The sequence below is a fragment of the Lucilia sericata genome, unplaced genomic scaffold, assembly GCF_015586225.1.
Source record: "Lucilia sericata isolate MDLA Ls3-8-SP2 unplaced genomic scaffold, ASM1558622v1 Contig000072F_arrow, whole genome shotgun sequence".
In the NCBI taxonomy this organism is placed as follows: domain Eukaryota; kingdom Metazoa; phylum Arthropoda; class Insecta; order Diptera; family Calliphoridae; genus Lucilia; species Lucilia sericata.
Genome location: NW_023994106.1, coordinates 538,507 through 565,281, shown reverse-complemented (window position 1 = coordinate 565,281; position 26,775 = coordinate 538,507). Strand labels below are relative to the sequence as shown.

At 28.2% G+C, this 26,775-nt stretch overlaps 1 protein-coding gene across 10 annotated transcripts in view; it reads left to right on the top strand.

The window, feature by feature from the left end:
- LOC119616445 (RNA-binding protein Musashi homolog Rbp6-like) overlaps positions 1 to 26,775 on the top strand; it is a 328,977-nt gene that overhangs the window by 225,922 nt on the left and 76,280 nt on the right. For all 10 annotated transcript variants that reach the window (XM_037972790.1, XM_037972789.1, XM_037972791.1 and 7 more), the window contains one exon: positions 25,067 to 25,159. In XM_037972790.1, the coding sequence (XP_037828718.1) occupies positions 25,067 to 25,159 (93 nt within the window). The remainder of the gene's footprint in view (positions 1 to 25,066; positions 25,160 to 26,775) is intronic.

The window sequence follows — 26,775 nt, the reverse complement described above, 5'->3', positions numbered from 1 at the left end:
AAAATTTTAAATTGGTTAGAAAACAGTGGTAGAATTTAAAACTATTTTTGCACTTAACAAATCCTGAATACTTTACTCACTATAGTTGAATAGGGCATAAAAGTAAATTTTTATATCTAAACATTTTTGTTCAGAATTTTGTTATTCTTATTACAATTACCTAACAAAAACATACTTTTCTATGACTACTATATACAGACTGCGTTACTCAGTAGAAGTCTAGTAATGACTTACAAATAACTTTATATGTAAAGTAATTTAGACTCCTTCTAAGTTATACAGGTGGTATGTTGTAGTTATTAAAAAGTATGTTCTTGAGTAAGTACTTATTTTTGCTGGGTATGTTATACCTTTTTAGTGGTTTTTGTATCATTGATCACAATGTGTGTAATTATTTTTTATAAATTGCAATTTTTCATCTGCATACCTATAATAATTTGGAAATCATGCTTACTTTTACAGAATGAAATAGGGTCTCCAAACATGCACTTAAAACATATTTTTTTCTTAAAGCTTAATTAATGGCGCGCGTTGAGAGAAATAGTGGAAACATATATGTATATGTACATATTCATATTACATCATTAAAACAACATATTAGAAAACCACGAAAGTTTAAAGTCCCAAATTTATACAACCAGTTTAAAGTGGATGGTATTTAAGATTCGGCATAACCGAATGTAGACCTCTAACTTGTCTTGACTCTCCTTTCTCTTTTTAATTCTGTTCTCTTCGTTATTAAAATATAATTTCTTACTTTTGTTTATTTGTCCTTATTTTTACATACATATTAGCTTTAATTTATCAACAATTTCGTTGCAGAGCATCCTTTAAGGAAATAAAATTGCCAAAGCGAGTTTTGCTTTACTAAAAAATAAAGTAGAAACTATGTTTATATTGATTATTATGAAGTCTAATACAGATATTATTTTTTTAATTAATTTAATATGTAAATCAAAAATATTTGTATTCCAATAATTATTTTTAACGACACAATTATTTATTCATACAATGCAATTGTATTGAATTTTTCTTCTTATGCCATCTTTTTTTACTGTATCCAAGTGGAAATACATACTTGAAGTTTTAATGAAGCAAAAGGTACACAAAAACTCATCCTAGAATCATTTTTCACCATATGAGCTGTAATTGACAGTCCTGCCATTCATCTGTTTGTCGTTGATACTGTTGACGGCACATACATATACTGGTCATGGATTCTTCTTAGACTATCTTCCTTGCGTTAATAGTGGAGGAGTATAATGATTTAAAATTACTCTGCTCAGCAATCTGCGCACAATGGTTTATAAACTTTTATTATTTTAAATAAATCGGTATCTCTGGAACTTATATTCTTAAATTTTCCCGATCTATTTGTAGTTTTCTAAATGTGGCGGACCTACGGAGGGTCGTAAAGGTTTTAAAATATCCCCTGTTTCCTGATAAAATTCTAAATAAAACAGAAACAATTTCTCAACAGTTATCTTATTCTTACTACTACAGGGAGTTCAGTGTACATGCTGCTTGGGTATAAGTGGTGCCATGTGTACTACTCAATCAAAGCTCTGGAAACGTTGCTAGATATTCCACCCATTGGAACATATTTAAGATATAAGGCGGCGCTTACAGCCGAACGTCTCTTTACTTTAGGCGAACTGGCCAAAGCGGTTATAGGACACGTCATTAATGTATACTGGACACTTTGAAAGGTTATACACAATCATCGGACGTGCCTGATCGCATACCAGACACAGAATTACGTCTAAGCCGTATTGGATTGTAAGAAATTTTTAACTGAATACTCTCCAAGATGTAAAGTTTACATCATATGGGTACCAGGCCACTCGGGAGTAGTCGGCAACGAAAGGGCGAATGTAATAGCTTTACAGGGAAGGGAGCTCGGCGCAATAAAAGTTGAATTAAAAATATGGGTGAGAGAATCCCATAAGGCCTCTTGGAATAATGAAACGGTGGGTAGAACCACAAAGATCCTATGACATGACCCTGATGAGAACAAGACGAGAAATCTCCTCAAAATGAGCAAGTATGAAGTTAGTATGATGGTACATATTCATATTCACTGTCAAGCATTCGTCGAAGTTAGATCCAAGTATCTTGGAAGTTATGTTATTCCGGAAATAACATTCCTGACTAACACTGATTAAAAAATTCTTAGGAATTAGGTCCAGGAAACTTAGTTTCTGAACATTGAAAAATAATATACTCAGTGAACAATTTTTTTTTCATGAAAAGGAGCGCACAACAGCCCCTATAGTGGCCTAGGTGTATTTCTTCGGATTATGTGTACTATATATCCTCCTATCAACCTAACCTATCTTATTCCTACAAAAAGATAGACATATCCAAAGTTGCAACATGTAAAAAGTGCCATATTTTTTAGTTTTTCCAAATATTCCCTCTTTTATAGAAAAATTTTTTTTGGGACTATGTACAAATTTTATATAATCCGGAAAGATAACTTAATGTAGAAGAATGTAAAATAAAATCTTATCTAAACTTGTTCAATTTTATGGGGCTAGGAGAGATAATATAGCAATTTCTATCATATGAAATAGCATTCATTAAATTATCTTCAACATTTCGACCTTGATATTTAACTAAACCTTGTATTGTAACATCTGCACAAGAGAACAAGAAAACTTACTTAAAAAAATCGATATACTTGATACAGTTTAAAGATACATTGTTCCCGATAAAAAAATTATATTTTTTACTTAATATTATTCGTAAACCATAAGTCCGATGAAATGAAAATGAAGTTTTGTATTCTCAAAATATTGTACCTAAAATAAAAATTCCCAAAAACGATTTTACAGTTGTTTTTTTTAACCATGAGGTGTGCTCTTAGCAAATTATTTCAAAATTTTTTATCGCTTCATGATCATCTTTTCACTCTAATTTAAATACGTTTCATCAACATCCAGTTTCTCTCAATTTGAGAAGTTTTGCCTCCGTAAAAAATATGTATGTACACAGAGGAAAAAATATACACGCCAGGTACCAAATTCACACCAAATTTCAACAACATCCGTTGTCAAGTATACACATACATACATACAAAATAACAACATGTAATGTAGGCCACGCAACCTTGTCAACATTGCAACAATTCGTTGTCGCAATCTAAACTTTATGCACATCCGTTGTCTAAATGTTAACAAACGTGGTAAGCTCACTATTTACAACTATATTGAACTTACCACGTTTATTAATTAGCTTAAATTTACGGAATTTTTGAGACCCATTTCAAAAAAATCGAAGATATTTTATTTTTTAAAAATTATACTGAGGTCAAGATTTGCAATCGCTGGTAGGGAACTGCGGACCATTCGACAAAAAACTTTTATTTTTGTATTTTTCTCGTGTTCTCTACATTAATGCGCATCGATTGAGAGGTAGTCCTACTGAATTTAGAACAAATTATAATTTCTTCTAGTATACAAACATTTTCTTTAAAAATTGGAAAATATTTTTCTTAGTGCTTTTTTATGAGAAATTTGATTTTTTCTTTAATTTGTTGCTTTTTAAAATTTTAAAGTTGACAACGCTGAAGCAACCCTGAACGACAACAGAAACACCAAAAAAGCCACTAAAATAAACATATATTTACAGACTCTTTAAACTAAGCAGTTTATGCAAACTTCCTCTCACTTTTCAATATATTTCTCTCATTTTCTTTATGTGCTTCAGTGTTGCCAGAAAATGAATTTTAAAATATGCTAAAACTTGAAAATCGAACTGCTAAAATGTTCTACAATAGAACAAAAATTGCTAAACTTTATTAATATAACAAAACAATGTATTTATTTCAAGCGTTACAAATTACTTTTTTTCTTTTTTTTCTAATTTTGTTCATACCAACTGTTGTTTCGTTTTAATTATATTTGATATACTAATTTATTAATTTTCTGAAAATAAATTGAATGATGTTGTTTTATAAAATAAACATACATACATAGTTCAAAAATATTTATATTAGACAGTTAATATTTTAATTAAAAATAATATTATATTCATTCATATAGGAATATTATTATTCGTTTAAAAAATAAAATGTTTCCCGATTGTGTGATATCATACCTGCGTAGAGTAGAAACTGCGGAATGGATTGGAAATCATGCATACATATATCATTGTTACCACTGATTTTGGATGATATTTATATTAGAAAAGAAAATCATGTGATAAGAGTTTGGCTGCTGAATAATCGCGCTTTCAGGAAAATAATTGTTGCTAACATTGCACATTGGGGTCTCCTTTAAGTAAACTTGGCATAAAGTAAATATTTAGAAATGATTTTCTTGATAAAAATTTAATATGCCTAAAAAGCTAAGACTTTTTGCTATACGAATCTACCATTTAATATAAAATTTCTAAAACTTTTCTTTTTCGATACCAATTATACTATTGTTATGTATGAAAAGGTGCTATTTTAAATCATCTTTACAGCCAAAGATTTAATTATTAACGACTATTTAAAATTCTATCTTTTATAGATATTTATGTTTTTTTTTTTTTTTTTTTGCAATTTTTAAAAGTGAAAAAGTACTATTTGGCCACTGATAGCCTCTAAGCGACCATATGCCAAAGATACTCTGAAATATTCACCAACATTTAAATGTTTGTCTCTGTGGCATTAAACTCACTTTTCTATTACTCTATATGAAAATATTGATATTTTATTTAAAATCGAATTATTAAATGCGAAATGAATTGATTTAAGTAATGAATAAAATAATCAAAACTAGTAAAATAATGATGGACGTGCTATTGATCGATGCATTATTGGTCTTACATTCCTGTAAATAAGTTTTGCAAGAATATTAGACGGAATCTGTTTATACGGAAAAATCCTTAATGAGAAGAGTAAATCTGATGAGAGTTCGATATCACTTAAAATTTTTAATCCATGACACAATAACTGTGATTTATAAAATTTCTTTTTTACCTTGGAATGTAAAGTGTAGGTAATGCATTTAACGAAAAAAGGCTCTTATGTTTGGTTGGCACTGTTACAAACGTTTGAAGTTCTTCCCCCCCTCAAATTAGCTTTTTTGAAATGTCATTTGGAAAAATAGATTAAACGACAAAGTTTGAGAATTTTATTAATATTTTCTACACCGACATTTTAGTGGCAGTTGTCATAGAATCCAATCACTATCGTTATTTATTTCGGAAACGAGATTTGGTTTGGAAATCGTGAAATCCAAAATTATCGGTTTTATGTTCGATCTAGAATTTAATGTTTTATCGAATAAAAAACTATAACTTTCGAATTTAAGAGCGCAAGAATATCAAAATATGCACTAAAAGAGTAAAATATGCTCTTAAAACTCGAAAATTCGCTTTAAATATTAAAATCAATTTATCCAAAATTATGCGCAAGAAACCGATGCAAATATATAACTTCTTCTGAAACGTGCAAATATGTTTTCCATGAGTGCATAAAAAACAAGCGCTCAAGTTCAAACTTTTTAGAGGGAGAAAAATAATAAAGATATTAATAAGAGGTGATTTTTGCAAAATCTTAAGAAAATTTAGATCCGCTGTGCAACCAATTAAAGTAACACTAATTTTTTCCAAAATGTATTTTTATTACCTGAGGTCGGTCAATAAATTTTGCAAAAATTCAGAATTAAATATTTGGAAACAAGTACATATCGTCACCTGAAATGCAAAAAGGCGTGACAACCAAAAAAACTAAAATCTACTTTTTGATTCAAAACGGTCTACTGCATCAAAACACATTTTGTTGCAAATTTTTAGAATTCTATTGTCAAAAATACCGACTTTATTGAAATGAAATTCAAAAGGGCGTAACAGCAAATTTGTAATTTCTACAAGTTAGAAAGTTCTAAAAAGCATGATAATAGACAATGTCTGGCGGTGCAGTAATATTCAAACGTGTTTAAAGAACAGAACAGAAAATTAGTTTTTCATCCATAAATTGCTTAAATCTATCGGAACAAGGTAAATATTGAAGATAAATGCTTTATTATGAAAACTGATTTAGTACACACAGAAAACAGATCGATTGGAAATCGGGTACCATGATAAATATTTAGTTAAATTAATTAAAATTGTATCGCTGTTATTGAAAAACTTTATAATTAACTGATTTTCTATATTCAGTATTAAAAAACAGTAATACTAATCGAATTGTGGTTTTAACAATTTCTAAATCAATAATTTGAACTGAATTGTATCGGTTATTAAATTCATTTGTCAATTCAGTAAATGCAGCCGACTTTTATTTAGGATTACAACGTAAGAACATCAAATATTAGTCGCTACAACCGAAAAACAGTAGAAAGTAAAAAATATTGAGCACTGCAACCAATTATCAATTGAAAAAATTATTTAAAATTTAATTACGGTTAAAGGAACCAAATTCGATGTTCACAACCTATTAATTGGTAATTATAGTTGACGTATACAAAAATAAATAAAATAAAACGAATTTATAATTAAAAAAAAATCTAATTACATTTGAGGATAATGCAGAAATTTGGATAAAAAAGGTAATGTTTGGTATATTTTATATCTTATAATATATTTTGTGTTATTTTTCTATAATCTTTAATAATTTTACAGCAGCGGAAAGGCGTGGAAAGATAATGTTTCTTTGAAAATATTGAGCAGAATCAAGAGCAAAATCCCTGGTACATAAATGCTATGTTTATTACCACGAAAATCTCAAAATTAAAGGGGAGAAGTTATTTTATATTTATACGTTTTGTAAGTTTATACATATTTATATTTTATTGTAAATGCTTTACACAAAATAAATATATTTTCAAATACACATAATCCACAAATTGTTTTTCTATAAATAATATTTCAGTTGCTAATACCAATAATTTCAATCCAGATTACCGAATAATAAATAAAAATAGTTGTGTACATCATATATTCAGTAATACTAACCGAATTATACAATAATTACAATCGAATTTTGGGATAGTTGTTAGAACCGACTGAATTCGATTGGAAACAAATTCGGTTATCACAATGAATCTGTTTTCTCTGTGTATGTTTTCAAACAATAAATTATCAATTGCTAGCATTATGAACACTATCTGAAAAAGGTATTTTGAACTAGAATACTGATTACAGTAGTTTACAACGATTTTGCTCATGATATAAAACCTATATGGATTTCTTTATTTTGGCCGTCTAAGTCCAGAAAATTTAATTATTTAATTATTGATAAAGAAAGAAATCCTAAAAAAGTGTTAAATTAGGAGGAAAAAAATAAAATATTTAGGGATGTATTTATTTTTTATACAAAAAATGTTACTGGTCTTTCTCACAAATATGTATATTAAAAATTACGTTGCAATAATTTTAAATCTTGGTGAATAGATGCTTAACAAAAACCACTTTATCTCAAAATTTCGACGTATAGAAAAAAAAATAAAAATTGTTAATTAACCACCGGACAAAACCCTTTCCAAAAACATATGTTTCATTCGATGAGCAAACAAAAAAAAAAAACTTGTGTTATTAACACATTTCAAAATTAAAATATTATAGAATTTGGTTGGTATATCATAAAATTTTTATGAAAAATACATACATACATATTTCAGGCATACATTTTATCTATAATTGCCTTTATAAATTCCATTATGTTCTTGATTTTTTCCTTTATTTTTAATTTAATTAATTTAATACCTTATCACAAACGATAAATTTGTTTTTGATTAAATGAAAAATTAAAAAAATAATTTTCAATACAAAAATATCTTGATATTTTTTTTAACAGAAATGTTGATTTTTAATAACAAAAAATATTAAAATATTGTTTTAAAATTATTAAAATACGGTCCGCAATTTCACCTACTTCTAATTAAAAAAAATACTTTGTATTAATGAACAAGTAAGAATTCTATATTCGACTGTGTTGTATCTAATATATCATAGTGTTTTTTAAAGAAGTTAATACATACATACTTGAAAAATTAAAAATAAATAATAAAGGTACATTTTCTCGGAAATAGATTTATTGTTAATAACTTTGGTATCACCACGAAATTTCGCACATATGTATGTATATAAAATGAACAGAAATCATATTACCAACATAGATATGTATAGGTCCATTATTGGTCATAGCTCCCATATAAGGTCCACTTTCGAAAAATACTTAAATACAAATAACTAATTAAGAAATAAAGATATTGGAATCAGTGTTAGAAAAACTAGGTTGCTACCAAGTATTATATTATTGCTTTAACTACTGCTCCAAACAATTGTCTGAAGTTGTAGCAGTAGCATTTGTTTTGTTTTATAATCATACGTTTTTAAAACTTTTCCTACTTATAAAAAAGTAAATCTTAAAATATAGCAGTAGTAATAAAACAGTAGCAGTAGAAATAGTTCCTTTTTCCGGATCGGCCCATAATTGGTCACAGCAAATATCCAATTATGAAATAAAAATATTTTAAAATAAGGCTACATAAATACGTTTTTTCGGATCGGTCCATAATTGGTCATATCTGTCATATAAGATCCACTTCATAAAATCGCATATTTCATTGATAAATAAAGATATCGGAATAAAACTCCGCATAAATAAAAAATGTACATGAATATATTTTGTGTATATAAGAAATCTATTAAAAAAATTAGGATCAATGCATAATTGGTCACAACTCTCATATAAGGTCTACTTTCTGAAGTCATGTTTTCCAATATATTGCACTAAAATATAAGTTATACGGATAAAATCCGATATAGTGTGATTTTTTATCGATAAATCATTCTGCGAAATTTTGTTCGGATTGGCCATAAAAGGTATATACATATGATTTCAAAATGACTTTCAAAATTTATTAAATACGCATCTAGAAATTTTTAGAAGGATTTTCATAAAAAGTAGCATACAGGTGGAGGGTATTTAGGATTCGGCATAGCCGAATATAGCACTAGCACTTGTTTTTATTTAACTTCAATATCTTGTGCAAAAGTAGGGCTTCAAAAATCTAAAATAAAATTGTATTTAAAAAGTTTATATTTGTATAATTTTAATATGTATAATTAAATTATAAGTTTATTAATATCCATTATACGGATCACAAAATTCTTTATTATGAATTATAAATTCTTATTACTTATAGTCATATTTTTACTTGATGTATTAGGCCTTATAGGTTTCTATTCACTGAATTAAATAAAAAATAAATAAATAAATAAATAAAATGTGAGTATAGCTATGAAATTCATTATACAGAATTAAGTTTCTTACAAGCCAAAATCTCTCTACCGTGATAAGTGATATTTTTGACAAAAAAATTTGTTTAAAATAAATATAATCATTTCCATTAGAAGGTCTACCAAAATAAACACTCTTCTAACTTTCGCACTTTTGATGATAATTACAAAATTTATTATGTGGTCTTCTATTATACTAAACACGAAGTATGTTAAAAATATTTAAAATTCTTTCACTTAAGTCCCATGCAACCGGACCCCTAAATAACGCTTTAGAGGTCAGCATTTTTTAAAAATACTAGTGTTTCTACCAAAGACATCAGATCTATAATTAATATGTCATTCCGTTTCCGTTTTCCGCAAAATAATTTAATGTATATATATTCTGGAACCTTATAGATAGCCGATTCGATTAAAGAACCCCAATAGCTTCGGGATCTAAATCTTCAAAATTATATCAAACATGATTTCGAGAAGAATCCTATTTAAAAACAAAAAAATTGGTCCATAATAAAGGAGATATGAACAAAAATCCGTGGCAACCTCTGAAAATGTCGTCAAAAAATTAAATTGTTTTGCATGTAGAGACAAGAAAACAAACAACAACGTACAGGTAGTGTGTGCTTGTTCATGAGTACCTTGTGTTTGTTAACGATTGAAAAAAGCAACGTTAAGCATACATGTACTTTTTTATACCCTACACCCTATAGTGGGGAGGGTATTATGCGTTTATGCTGATGTTTGTATACGATGTTTGTGCGCACGCTACAGGTCGCAATTTTCAAGATATTTTGATAAAATTTTTCGTCTTTTTTCGACGAACGCTATTGAAAATGGTTCAAATCGGTCCATTATTTCATAATTATGTTAAATGTTCCAGTATGTCAACAAAAATTTAGTTTTATAGAAGTTTAAATGACATTGACGATTTTCGTTATGATCTGGCCTCATTTGACCTTAGCACACATACAAACTCTCTTATAGAAAATGACTTGAAAGTCAAAATTCACTTATAAACACTAATAATACGATGGAATTTTATCTAAATAATTTTGATGCAGACGTAAATTCCTCTACCAACATTCTTTTTTTGTTAACAATAAGTAAAAATGTTCCGGAATTAAGGTAAAAATCAAATTAAATGCTTTATTATTTAAAAAATAATCAAAATTTTTAACATACTCGTAAGGTATCATATGGTCGGCCATGCTCGACTATGCATTCATACTTGTTGTTTTTGTTATTTTCTAAGTTTCGAAAATAGACTTCAAAAATTTTCTAGAGCGGCCTATTTTTTAAACGCGGGTCTTTTTGCTATTTTTTCTGTTGTTAACAAAATAGCTTCAGAAATGTTCGGTATTGAAAATGGATAAAATTGGACCACAATTTCACATAGCCTCCTTATAAATGTGGCAAGCAACCTTACAAAAATTTTAATTTGGCAACACTGCACAAAAGATTTTGGCAACACTGCACAAAAGAGTTTTAACTCTCAGAGAGTAACTGTACTTTGTAATGTTATTTCCCCATTACTCTCTGTGACACTGAGTGTGTGGATGTTGAACTTTGTGCCGTTTTCGTTTGATTACAAAGTGAATCCTTTTTGTTGTTTGTATCTGGGGGTGTAATGTGGCCCGTAAGGAAGGTGGAAGTTTTAGATGATGACAGAGTGAATAAATGTGATTTTTTATGGTGTTGTTGTTGCTTTAGTGACTGCTTATATTATATTGTTAGTTTCATTGTATATTAGATACACTCTTTTTTTGTATTATATACATTTTTTCGAAAGCAAAAAAACACCAACAACATTATTTTGTATTGCCGCTTTAGCAACGCATTGCTTCCATAAAGGACCTTCAGTCGTTATCAGACAAGCGAGTCCATCAGTCGTTGCGTTCCTTAGCCGTGCAAGTAGCCTAGTTCAGTTAAAACAGCAATATACATATATATGTGTGTATATATATTTATACATATATCTGTAAAAAGCAATTCACATTAAAAAGTAGCAACAACACAACTCTACAATCTAAAAAATTGTTATAGATTCGTTCTCACTCAACCTTAAAACCGATAAAGAATAAAAAGAAAAAGTAATTTTATTTATTTGTTAAAGTAAATAGTCAAGCAATCAATTGTTATAAAATTTAAGCAAAAAAGTGTCTAATTGTGAATTCTAATATTTGTATCAAATTATATATCAAAAATATATATAAATCAATTGTATAAAAAAAACGAAAACAAAAAACGAATCCTTTTGGCTCCCCTCAAGTTTTAACAAAAAATAGCAAAATAAAAGCAACGCGTTTAAGTGCAATCATCACTTTGTAGTCGAGAGCTTTAAAAACAAAAATAATAAAATAAATTTTAAGCAACATTTTTTGTTACTTCGAAAAATTTTAAAGAGCTTCTTAATACAGAAAAGTTGTGAATTATATTTAAATAAATAAAACGAATATAAGAATTATAAAAATAATCTGCAATTTCTGGCTTTGTTTTTGCAATAAAATACAGATAAAAAAAAAACAATTTCTAATACAAAAATTAAAGAAATAGACTACAACGATTTGTAAATAACATCATAGAAACAAATTTAAATATATTGTTGCATAAACAAACAATTTTTGGAATAACTTAAAGCAAGCAAATCTATTTACTACAGGTTTACGCAAAACACACTCTTCTAAATAATTTCGCATAAACCAGCGGCATTTTAAAAAAGCTGTTGGGAGGAATACATTTTTTTTCCTAAATTGTTTTAAAAAAGCCAACAAAATTTCACACTTTGGAGTAAATCTGTTTTACGTCAAGCAGCCAGCGGAGATTTTTCCACCGCCTACGCAAACCATTAAAGCCATAAGTCCGCCTGTGCCCCAGCCCCCCGCCACCATACCAACGAAAAAACTTGTCGTAAGTATTCCAAATCTCAACTCCATTTAAAAATATAAAAATATTCGTATAGAAAACGCTTAAATGTATTAATACATATGAAAAAATTTACCTTATTGCCAAAATAAGAAGGAAGCACATTAAATGAAAACGCAACTAATACTCGTGAAATATACAAATTAAATTATTTTCTTAATAATGAAAAACACGCAACATTTACATTTATCTTTTGCAAAATCCCCAAAATTATTTTAATCAAGAAATATGTACATACATAGGTATATACATACATACATACATATACAAATGTATGTATATGGTTAAATCCAGAAACATTTTTACCTCAATGAATCTGACTAACATATCGCTCATTTACTACAAGACTGGCATAATCCAAAATCCGAGTTTTTTGAACTTAGGGCTATTAAACATGTATCATACTAAAGCCTTGATCTGTTAAAAAGTTATTGAAGAAATAGTAAAATTTCATTAAATATACAAAGCCATTTTTCTCTAAACAATTTTTTTTTTTGGATTATACCAGTCTTATAGTAAATGTGCGATATATGTATACACAAAAAAATATAATGTGCAAATGCATGATGTACTATTTATGGTACATATAAAATTGGAAAAATAACTACATATAACAAAATATCAAATTTAGTAAAATTGTGGCTTAGAAACTTTTATATTTGGAAATGTTTCGATATCTCTGAAACTATTATATATACTGCATGAAATTTCACATGTTTGCAGCTGAGGTGTTCTAAAGTAGATTGACAGTTGTAAGTGATAGCGGGAGGAATGGGGGCCAGTGGGTAGCCCCTCAAAGTTGATCACCTCGGGTATTAACTTTTTTTTAAATCGCAAAAAAAATAATCATAATCTGAATGAGCTGAAATTTAAAATATAACTACTCCTTGAGAAGATTTACACAATATAACTTACATATTTTTTGCTTTTAGAGATATTTAGGTTTAAAATTTTTATTCTTTATTTTTCCCGATCTTTTTTAGTTTTCTTAATGTGGCGGACCTACGGAGTGTAGTCAATTTTTTGAAAACCATCTTCCAGTTTTCTGATACAATTCTAAAAAACTTCCTATAAACCGTATTTTTAAGTTTTTTCCAAAAATGTCCTATATTCTTTATTTTATAGAAACAAATTTTCTTCGGGACTATATACAAATTTTATTTGGTTCGGAAAGAGAACTTGATGAAAATCAGGTAAAATAAAATTTGGCTCACTTAAGCGGACACTGCCCCCTCCAGCCATACCCAAACTTGCTCAATTTAGAAAAAAATATTTTGATTTGAATAAAAAATTTACAAAACTTAAAGCACCAATCTTCACAATAGCTCCTGCCCGAAAAACTATGTTCCAAAAAATTTGTTTTTGGATAAAACCAAAGCTATACAAGAATTCATTCCCTAATTCTTTTTTGGAAATTGAGTTATATTTTAAAGAATTAACAATTCTTCAAACTCATTCCCTTTGATTTAATTCCTAGAATTATTTCTTAAAGCTTCCGATGTAGTTGAATTATTTCTCTAATGAATTAATTCCTGTAGAATGTAATATTCCTTCTGAATGAATTAATTTTATTTCCATTCAATCTGATACAAATTGAATTAAAATACATACTTTTAATTGCTTTGTATTCAAAGATTACTTAAATTTTTAAGTAAATAATAATACAGTTTGTCAAAATTTTAAAAATATTGGAGTCCAGGAATTAGATTTTATTTTTCTAACGCACCTTTGGTTAAACTTTTTTGATTTTCCTAATTAATTAACAAATTGTATTTGTAAAATTTATTGCAATAAGTGATTGATAAAATTTTATCAATCTTAAGATCATATTCCAATATTAAAATAAAATATTATGCAAGTGTTGGAATGCCCATAAAAATTGTCTAAACAGGGATTTTAGAATAAGCTAGGATTACATATTTCTTTATGTTTAACCAAAGTGTCCCATTTTTTCCAATTTTGTTTTACATTAAGGAAATAATGTACATCAGACGACTAAATCTAAAGTTATAATCTTTTAAACTGTTACAAATCCCTTCGGGCCATGTTTTATTAATTAAATTTAAACATAAACCTTAATTTTTCAAATAAAAATAGATTTCGTTATTAATTTGAATTTGAAAAATATCAACCGGTTTTTGGAAAATGACAACTATTCGGACTATTCTAAAACTTGTTTTTGGAAAATGTCGAACAATCGATCACCCTAATAAATACCAAGTTTGAAGTTCTCCAAAATTTTCAAATTCATTACGGTTTAGATTTTATTGAGGTTCAAAGTTCACATTTTTTAAGATTTTTTTTTAACAAGCATTAAATTTGACATCGTATATTTTCTTTTTAGAACCTTATGAAAGCCTATGTCTTTTTTTTACCATATTTTATTTAAAAAATTATGGCTTTAAAATAAAGATAATGATATCGAAAAACGTCCTTCAATCAAGAATATCTCAAATCTTCACCAAAAAAAGCTTATAGTGTTCTCAATAAAATATAAAAATTTCAGAATGGGACAATGATGGGATATCAAGTAATTAAATTTTTAGTAGAATAATCCTCATCAATTCCATACAAAATTAAAAATTTATAATTTTATTTCTTGATGAACACCATAGAAGTCTGAAAAATTTCAAACAAAAAATAAATATTTTATTAACAAAACTCATAAATTTTTAAATTAGTTTAGAAATGATGTGAGTAATTTTACTAAAAGATGATTTTCTTGAGATTCCATCTAAACCGTAACGAATTTTGAAGAACTTTAAATTTCCTAGTCACACGAATAATGTATGTACCAAATTTCATCGAAATTGGTGAAGGTTATGTTCAAAATCTAACTTTTTTGTTCGAAATTTTTTTAAATTGCCCTATTGATTTTTAAATTCCCTCTCAATGATAAAAATTTTATTTAAATTCAATCTATTACAAATTGAATTTAAAAATGTTCAACCATTCAATTTTAATTAGATTGAAGGAAAGTTTTGTTTTATACATAATATAACCATAACAAGGTAGATATAACCAAGAATGTAAACTAAAGATTACGCCTTGCGCATGATTTACCGTTAGATGACGTAGTGGTTCTCTTTTTAAAGTTTCCAAATATGTTTCATGTGTAGAAATTACAATTTCTTAAAAAACTCTAGTGTATATTAATATCAGTGATGCCAGGAGATATTTTTCAAAAATCCCTACGCTTATGAGAAAAATCCCTTTTTCCCTACACCCACTTTTTATTTTTCTACATTTTTCCCTACTTTTTCCATTTTTTCAGGTTTATTAAAAAAAATACAAAAATAACAGGAATAAAATAAAAAACTGGAAAATTAAATCTTTTTTATGAGATATATATATTTTTTTGTTGTTTTGAAATTTAATTTAATTTTTAAATTTTCTATTTTAAAGTTTTTTTACTTTAATCTTCCAACCCTGACTCTTCAGTTAAGAATCTTAACGTAAGATTGAAAAAAAAAAAAAAAACAATTCCAGTATCATGATACGTCATTCGATTTAAAAAAATGTATTTTATGTGCAAAACTTGGCCGCGACTTCGCTATCGAGAAAAATGGCTTTGAATGTGTAATGATATTTTACTATTTTTAAATAACTTTTAAACAAATCAAAGGGATTTTAAAAATCCATTCTAAAAACTATGAAATCGAAAAAATCCCTACAATTACACAAAAGTAAGAAATCTTTCCCTTTTTCCCTAGACCTGGTTCACACTGGGAAACTTTTTTTTTTTTGAAAACTTTAGATTTTTGAGTGTTAAAGAAAGAGAAAGAAATATCAACGATCTCTTTCTCTCAAACACAAAATCAAAAGTTTCTCAATAAAAGTTTCCCAGTGTGAACCAGGTCCTACATATCAAATTTTTGAAAAAAAAATCCTAACTAACCCCATTGAAAATGGTTATGGATATGGATCCATTATTTCACCTACACCCAAATAACCGAACCAGCCGATTTGGGCTTTTTAGCTTATAATTATACATATCAAATATGCTAGAATCTCCAAAAAAAGGCAAATTCCAGAAAATCAGTTTTTCATCAATAAATAGCTAAAAATAATAATATATTTATAATTTGTTTCCTAGTTTTTAGCACCTTTTAGTACTTATATATTCTCTGAATTTAACATTTCAAATCAATATATTTATTGCAAACAAAATTTTTTGTCAAAAATATCACATAAAATTAGGGAAAATAATTTCTGCACAATTTGCCGGGAATTCGGGATTGAAAATTTACATCCTTCCTTTTTTATACATTTACACTTGTCCTTTTTTATACATATATATAGATGTACTTTTTAGTATTTAAAATATTATTAAATATTTTTTTTTTAGAGAATTGTAATAAATAAATAAATTTATGAAAAGAATGGTTAGTTACTATCCATTACTTTTTATATAAAAATAATAAATTGTCCCACTGTTATATTTATAGCTGAAAATTATTTACCAATAGGAACACAGATTGTGTGAAGTCAGAGCTCCCATATGCACAGAAAGTTTTAATTATGTTCGACTGGCGACGTAATCTTTAGTTTATCATTCTTGGATATAACCATAACAATTGGAAAATACGTTCTCAATTTTACATGCATCAAATCCAAAGAAATAAACCTAAGCCTCTATCGGGCCTGCTGTGCCCTCTTTAAAAGGTGCCTCAGGTGAAAATCGAACCCACTACCTCCGGTCTACCAGACTGGAACGCTAACCACTAACCTGCCGGAGGCCACACCGTGTCATAGTAGAAATACTTTATATATATTTAAGGAACATTTATGGTTATATAAATTTGGACCCGTTTTTTTATTCAAATCAAAATATTTTTTCAAAATTTACTAAGGTTGGATAGGGCTGGTTGGGGCACTTTCCGCTTAAGTGAGCCAAATTTTATTTAACATATTTCTATATTGAGTTCTATTTCCGGGTCATATATTTATAATTAAATTTGTATAGTCCCGAAGAAAATTTGTTTTTAAAAAAGAAAGAATATGGGGAATTTTGAGAAAAAGCCTAAAAATTTATTTAGAATTTTATCCAAAAACTAGAGGATATTTTTAAAACAATTTACGACCCCTGTAGGAAAAAACAGATAGGAAAAATTTAAGAATAAAACAAATTAACAAAACAATTGTTTAGACAACACTGTCATATCGACGTTATAATCCTAATAAATGCTGCTAATTTTTTATCATGATAACAATTTGATATTTGTCTAACTTATTTATTTGTCTACTTTATTAATATGTTTTTCTATTAGGACTTTTCTGTAATGTGCATTTACAAGTATGTTATATGCAAAAATCGCAATATAATTATAGTTATTTACTAATATTGTATTGGTACGTTTTGGAAGACAGCCATGCTGTACCTCATCTGAATCATCATATGTAAAAATTCATTCAATTAACATCTACTCTCCCATATCTCCACCAACATATTAAAAAAAACAAGTAGGAAAGAATAGTCGGTCAGGGCCGACCAAAAGTCACCCTACACATAGCATTTATGTATCTTGAATTTTACTATAATTCCCATATATTTAAGCAATAATTGATGAAAACTAATTTTCTAAAAGTAGCTTTATGTAGGATTTAGGGTCAAATATTAGCCGGAAGAGCCGATCGGTATACTTTAAAATGGGTGTAGGACCAATATTTTTGTGCGGTACAACCAAAATTTTTAATAAAAACCCTCATCAATAATTATTGCAATTTTATTTCAATTTGAAAAGCTCTATGAGTGCCGCTAGTTAGTTACAGATTTATTTGCCCCCTTTTTTCTTTTCTGTAGCATACCACTGTGTCAATTTCCATTAGGGGAATCAATTATGAACGACTAGTTGTTTAAACGACAAAAATACCTTGGTCATATGGAATCCTAAGTTATCAGTTTTATGTCCGATTTACAATTTAACTCTTTATCAAAAAAAAAAAAAACTATAATATTATTTTAAAAAAATGTAAATAGAATTTAATTTTTAAGATTAAAGTTTTGAAATAAAAGTGATTTTAAAACTATACAAAAATTATAAAATAATGCACAAAACATCTAAAAGAATAAAATATGCTCTAAAAACTCGACACGGAAGTCAAATAATGCAAAAATATGATCTTATGAGTAAAATATGCAAAAATAGGCTCTAATAAATCGATGCCAAAATTTTTAAATTGATCTGATACGATGGACTACAAAAAAATGCATAATATTTAACCCTTTATAATTTATTTGTCCAATTCACTAACTCTTATTTCTTAATATATAAGAGAAAATGACAAAAATTTACAACAAAATTCCAAATTAACAAGTAAGAGTTCTATATTCGGCTGTGCCGAATCTTATATACCCTTCACTATGATGTGTTAAGAAAATAGTTAGTACAAAAAATTATTAAAAAAAAATCAAAAAGTACCAGTTGTAAAAGGAAAAAGTACCAGAAAGTCCCATTTTATAGACTTTTGTTCAATCAGGGTGTTACGTAAGTGCATAAAAACAAAAGAGTGTACCAGCCATAGAACAAAAAAAGTAGAAAAAATCGTTTCCTCCAGATTTGTATTAACTTAAAAGTACCAAAAAGTCCCCTTTTATAGGTTCTCACCTAATCCGGGCCCTACATGCTAAATTTCAAGTTTCTAGGTTAAATATTATAGAAAATTCAAAAAGTACCTTTGTAGAACGAAAAAGTACCAAAAAATACCCTTTTATAGTTTCTCACTTAATCCAGGCTCTACATACTTTATTTCATGTTTCTAGATTCAATATTATAGAAATTTCAAAAAGTACCTTTTGAGTACGAAAAAGTACCAAAAAGTCCCCTTTCATAGGTTCTCACTTAATCAATGCCCTACATGCTAAATTTTATGTTTCTAGGTTCAATATCATAGAAAATTCAAAAAGTACCTTTTGTAGAACGAAAAAGTTCCAAAAAGTCCCCTTTTATAGGTTCTCACTTAATCCAGGCTCTGCATACTTAATTTCATGTTTCTAGATTCCATATTATAGAAAATTCAAAAAGTACCCTTTGTAGAACAAAAAAGTACCAAAAAGTCCCCTGCTATATGTTCTTACCTGAACCGGGCCCTACATGCAAAATTTCATGATTATAGGTCCAATATTATAGAAATTTCAAAATATATTTTTTGTAGAACGAAAAAGTACCAAAAAGTCCCCTTTAATGTGTTCTTGCCTAATCTAGGCTCTACATACTTAATTTCATGTTTCTAGGTTCCATATTATTGAAAATTCAAAAAGTACGTTTTGAAGACCGAAAAAGTACAAAAAAATCCCTTTTAATGCGATCTCACTTAATCCGGGCTAAAGATGATTAATTTCATGTTTCTACGTTCAATATCATAAAAAATTCAAAAGTAACCTTTTGTAGAACGAAAAAGTACCAAAAAGTAATCTATTATAGGTTCTCACCTAATCCTCGCCTAGTTCTACATGCTTATTTTCATGTCTCTAGTAGGTTCAATATTATTAACGTGACCAGACATCCTGCCAAAAGCGGGATTATCCCGCTTTTTAAAGGTTGATCCCGACTTAGATTTCGATCCCGCTTTTTAATAACAAATCCCGCTTTTGCTACAAATCCCGCTTTTAACAGGTCAATTGTCCTTAATTTTATTGTAATCAATTTGGGATTTACTATTTAAAAGTTAAAAATGAAACTTTAAATTAAGAAATTTTGTTAGAAAATAGAGTGTCTGTTCATTAACAAAAATTTTTTACAAATTATCAGAAACTGTTTTTGTATTTCAATATAAATTTCAAATATTTTAGTGAAAATTTGTAACAACATTTAGTTATTGAACAGACAAAGAGATTCAAAAAAATACTAGAGCCCTGCATGAGTAACTCTATTTGCTACACACAATGTGTGGCTCATTGTTTTGCACTCAACTCATTGTTTGTTTAGAATAGTATTTACAATACTATTGAGTAAACAATTTGTTTATGTTAAAACAATACAAAATAGTTTGTTTGAATCGATTCAAACTTTTTCTTGAATAAATGGTGAAAATTTTGAATGCTGTTAAAACTAGTTCCCGTGGCCCCAATTCACTGAAATTTGGTATTCTAGAGTACAATTGATGACAACATAATATTATGTTCGAATATTCGAAAATAAGTTCGAAAATTCAAAGTTATGTTCGAAAATTTTTTTATGCTTTTAAATTATTCTTTGAGTCCAGAAAACTAAAAAAAAAATTCGAAAATTCGAACTCATATTCGAAAAAAATTTAAAGCTGATAAAACCAGTTTCCGTGGACCAAATTCGCTGAAATTTGGCAGTGTTAAGTTCAGTTGATGACGCTACTATATTATCTTCGACTATTCGAAATTAAGTTCGATAATTCGAAGCAATAATCGAAAAATCTATTAATTTGCCGAACTTATTTTTTTTTGCTTTCACTCGATTCACTCACTATATAGTACTTGACTTGAATCACATAAACACTCTCATAGCATGTATCGTTTGAACTGAATATTGTATATTCATTTCATTCATAAAACAATGAGTGAGTCAAACACAGTGTTTGAAAACAATCAAATGTTTTAATTTATTATTTAAGTCACTCATGCAGGGCTCTAAAAAATACTTATTCTAGTAAAGTAGACATCCACTTTTTAAATAACAAAGTTGATTTTTAATGTTAATGGTCTAAAAAAATTGTTATTTTAAGTGACAAGTGAACATTGACTTTTTGGACCCATGACTTTTAACTTATAAAGCTGGAAAATCGAATTTATTCTCATTTAAAGTGACTATGTATCTCATCTATCTGAACACACTAATATTTAACAATCAGGAGAAAAAATTAGTTCTATTTGTGGCCCCATTCTGATTTGTTTTATTTTTTTAACTAATATTTCAGAGTGATTTTATCGAATTTTTCTTATACACTATGTTTCCTAGATTTAAGGCAGAATTCTCGAGGAACGTATGAAAAATGCTATATAAAAAGTTTAATTTATACTGATTTTTTAATAACACAGGTCAACAAAAAATTTTATAAATCGAAATGAAGGATTGCTACTTAAAATTTAAATCTGGCATTAGAATTTTTTTATCATATCAGATTTTTATTGCCACCATCAAAAGTATATATGTATATTCTGGGTCCTTATTAAATTCTAAGACGATTTACCCATGTCTGTTCGTCCGTCTGTCTGTCTGTTGAAAGCACGGTTGGAAAGAGCTAGAGAGTTGAAATTTTTCACAAATATTTCTTATATGTAAGGTTTGTGGTATTGAAAATGGGGAATATCGGTCCACGTTTTCGCATAGCCCCCATACAAGTGGAAAATAAATAACATTTTATGAGGATCAGTCCATAAATGACCCTACCCCTCATATATTGTCCCCTCCAAAAAATGACTTTAACGCCCATTACTCGCTTAAAAATACGAGTCTAGCGCAGAAATTCAATATAAGTAAGTTTCTTGTGAGTTAAAATCTCTCTACCAAATTTTATGAGGATCGGTCCACAATTGACTTTACTCCCCATATAAGGCCCCTTCAGAAAATGACTTGAACGCACATTACTGGCTTAAAAATGCAAGTTTAGCTATGATATTCGATATATAGAAGTAAGTTTCTTACAAGCCAAAATCACTCTACCGAATTTTATAATTGACCTCAATTGGCCGCTCGTATATGTTCATGGTTAAAAATGAACAAAAATATTTTCTTTGTAAAAATTAATATTAATATCGATATATGTACATATGTACGTCTTAAGTTTTATTAAATCCGGATTTAATGAATGACAATTTTCAAAATCCCGCTTTTTCAATATATTTTCATTCAAATCCCGCTTTTTAATCACTCGGATCCCGCTTTTATTCCAAAACCATCCGGTCACGTTAAATATTATAGAAAAAAGTACCTTTTGAAGAACAAGAAAGTACCCTTTTATGTGTTCTCACTTAATCCGGGCTCTAAATACTTAAAAAGTCCCCTTTTACATACATATGTGCTCTCACCTTATCCGGGCACTACATACTTAATTTCATGTTTCTAGGTTCAATATCATAGAAATTTCAAAAAGTACCTTTTGAAGAATGAAATGTGAAACAATGCCCCAAAAAGGGGAGTTATTTCATGATGCCATAAATTTATACCAAAAATTAAATAAAGCTAAAACTATTAAAAACATTTGATTGGTTTTTGGTGGAAAATGAAAGTGATCACAGATTTTCTTTCTTTTTATCCTAGCGCCTCTAGTTTATCCAGAAAATAGGCTTTTATTTATTTACTTATTTGTCCATTACAATACAATTACAAATTATATTCTAACCTAATCTACCGAGCAAGGTGATGATGACCATGCGCCCGTTGTAGTGTAGCAGACTAGAGTCTCCCAAAGGACTTTTATGTTTTTACTCAAAAAAGCGATTTTTTGTGGGAAAATAAAATGGTCACAGATTATATTTTTATTTTAGCCAGAAAATTAATGTTAATTTAATTCGAATTATACTATTTGTGTTCCCATTCACCTTCGTAAAAAACTAAATTTATTATTCGCTTTCGCTAAACTGGCATTCGCAAAACCCTAATATCAAACATACATGTATGTATTAGGGTGATCGATTATTCGACATTTTCCAAAAACCGGTTTTCGAATAGTTGACATTTGAAAAAACTGGTTGACGTTTTTCAAATTCAGTAAAAACCGGTTAACCGGCTTTTCATTATTAATTACAAAATCTATTTCTATTTGCAAAAATTAAGGTTTATGTTTAAATTTGATTAATAAAACATAATCCGCATATATCTTTAACAGTTTAAAAAATATATAACTTTAGTTCTAGTTGTCTGATTTACATTATTTCTTTAATGTAAAACAAAATTGGAAAAAGTGGGACCCTTTGGTTAAACATAAGGAACTAGGTAAATCTACCTTATTCTAAAATCCCTACTTAAACAATTTTCATTGAATACAAAGCAAATAAAAGTATTCGAAACCGGTTTTTAAAAAGTAAAAAATCCGAGTTATTGGATATTCGAAAAATCAACATTTAGAAAAAAACGACACTGGTAATGCAGAAAAAACCGGTTGAAAAACCGAGTCGATCACCCATTTTAAGTACTAAAGGATGAAATTCAGTAGTTGGTCATAAAAATGCAATATTTTCCACTTCAAAAATAAAGACTGGAAACTTTTATGTTTTTAGCAATTATATTTTCATCATTTAAGTACCCAGCAAAATCTTTACATACCTAGTAAGCCAGAAAGTGATAATGGAAACAAGTAGAAACTACTTACTTTTGGGGGGAATAACTACTTATTTTTGTTCGACGTTGACCAACAAATAAGTAGTTACCTACAACAACTAAATATGTGGTTACCAATTTACTTACAGAAACTCTGCGAATAATGAGTTATTTAGTTTGTTACAAATTGTAAACGGACAATTATTTATAAATCTACATACTAAAAACGAAGAAATAATAATATTCGCATTCTGATCGTAATTACAAAAATAAAAATAAAATTTTCCCCAGCCGGGATTTGAACCCAGACGTTCAGTTATTGTCAGTTTCTTAATCCAGCTGTTTGCTCAATGGTCCATTAACTACTTGTTTTATTATAACTTTGTGAACAGTTTTACAAAAATAAAAATCAATGTCATTTCAAAAAAATATTGGAATCAAGCAGTGCTCGAACCACCAACCTCTTGTTTGTTAAATAGACGCGCTAGACCATTGGGCTATAACATTTCCAAATTACTTTGCTCTATATCCGTAAGTACATATTCAGATAAATAAAATAATATGGTTGATAATGAATACCCATTACCACTTATTACCAAGTAATGTATGAAATAACTATGTACTTTTTTTTTACAAAAAATTCTAGATTTTTCGCTGGGAATGAATGAAGAATATAAGATTTATCGTATCAAGAATAGAATAACAAAATAAGATCAATTCGTTAAGTTTTTAATTTTTACCAAGAAAATGCAAATATGTACATTAGAGGTGGTCAAAAAATACCGATTTTGTTTGTATGGGTTTTATTTTAATATACCTCGTTGCATAATTTTCTCTAAAATGTAAGGTTTAGTCGAAATGTTAAGAAAATGTAATTGTGCCATTGCAATTTTTGAAGAAATCAAAAAAAGTCCTATTGCTAACGAAATTTTATACGTTTCAATCAATTTCCGGCACGGTTTCCCGTTATGTGATCGGGCTAAAATTTTACACCAGTTAGTTTTAGACACTAATCAATAACAAATAGAAATGTTTAAGAAATTCATTAAATAATGCTAAAAGTTGGATGTTTGATTGTTCGTACATTATAAAAACAAACCAATTATCTTTAGGGAACCGTAAAATATGAATATAAATATTCAAAACCTAAATAAGCGGACCAGCAATAGAGGCCATGGTAACCCAGAAAACTATAAAATCTAGATTCCAAAAGTTGTATATTAAAACTTTACCATCAACGTACATATTAAAAAATGGCGGTTAAACAATATAGATATCTACAATCAGCAATATATGTATATTTGGGAAACTATAAATTTTAGACTCAAATTTATTTAAAGTATGTAGTTTAATTACTAAAATAAGTGGTTATTACACCTATTACATGCAAGTACTTATTTGAATCTAGTAGGTAACAATATATATAAGTACATATTTAAATCATTACAAGCAACTAATTATTATTGTATTTGAAATAATGAGATTAATATGTATCACTCATTACTTTGTAACCTAGGAAATAACTACTACCCATTACCGAAATTCAAGAAAATTTTGCTGGGTAAGAGTTAATTTTGACAACTTATGTCATTTAGTGTTCCAAGGCAGATATAATTATTAGTTTAGAATTTTTTACTTTTAAAGTTTTTTTTTATAATTTGTCCTTTTTCTTTTAGATGGTGACAAGAACGAAGAAAATATTTGTGGGTGGCCTATCAGCGCCCACCACACTGGAAGATGTCAAAAGCTATTTTGAACAATTTGGTCCGGTAAGTGAATTGAACCCTGAATAAAACTGTAATACACGTCCAAAACTAATTTCATCATAAAATAAAATAGCCTATATGAAATCTAAGAACCTACTGTGTATGTACCAGGCTTGGGGAATTATAAATTACAATTACATCTTCTGTAGTTGTACTTGAACTCTATCAATTACAATTATTTGTAATTCAGGTTTGGTGGTAATGATTGTATTAAGTGGTCAATAATGGTCAATTACAACTATATGTAGTGTATAATAAGTCATAACAAGGGTTTTTTCTACTCCTTTTTTGTTGCCTAACTAATAAAAGAAAGATGCTCTTGTCATAAAGAACAAAAAATGTGAACATATAAAATAAAAAACTTCATAATTTTTTGATTTCAAGTGGAAAGTTTTACATTATGAAATTGCACTGCTTTTATTAATGATACCTGTATGTACATGTACGTATTATGCCCGTAATTTCAACAAATTGGTATCTATCAGTGCATAGTTACTAGAGTTGTCAATTATTCGAGTATAAAATTATTCGAATAAAAATTTACTATATTTTTTCATTCGAGTAGTCGATTAAATTTTTAAAATTATTCGATTTTTCGAACGATTATTTTACACTAGATATTTATAGACAAAAAGCAAAAAACGTGTTTGGAATAGGTTTTAAGATAAAAATATTTTTAAAAATATTATTAAAAAATAAATATTAGGTCTTTGACAGGGGACTTAGGTCTTTGGTAACCAGTTCGCCTATATGTTACTATATGGTAATTACTCTTTACTCTCTCGATGCAAGTATTTACTGGGAAAGTAAATGAACAAACCTAATATCGTTTTAGTTTTCACAAACTCAAAAATTATTTTTTTTATTATTTGACATTTAATTTTTTGATTATTTCTAAATTCAAATTACATGAACAGATTTGCTTTTTATAGTATTAGGAAATCTTTGTAAAACTAAGGAATAAAAATAAATTTTTACACCAGTATGACTAATAAAAAAATAAGACCCATTAATGAAAGCATGAAGCGATACAAATTTCACAAATGTTGAATACGTGTTAGGTTGAATATCCCTACAAAAAGTGTGACTAAAGGTTGAACCCACCAAAATCGAACAGTTTTATGGGGTACATGATCCGGAAAATGGTCCTATGTAATGCAGGCTATGGACCATGTTGTTCATCAAAAATAAATAATAAATAACACTATGCGACAAGAATAAATACCTGGGAAGTGATACTTTTTTTCTGAAAGGTGGAACCGAGTAGAACAAGAATCTGTTTTTGTAATTTGCCAAGCACCTCCAAAATCTTGAGATAACGGTAAAACACGGTTTTTGTACCATTAAGCACTTATAAGTCTGAATCTAATCCAATTTTAAGCCTCAATTGATTTAGAAAGCAGAAGCTGAGGCCTTTATAATGACGTATATAATGCTTAAGTAACCTAGAGAAATGCGTGTGCATATCATCGGCAAACAGTGTTTCAAGTTTGGATATGTTTTTACAAAGTACATATTTTATATTGACGGTGCAATTTTATCGGTTCATATTCATCTAAGTTATAAGAGCTTAAAGGTACGAAAAACCGTTTTTTTACCCGTATCTCAAGATTTTGGAG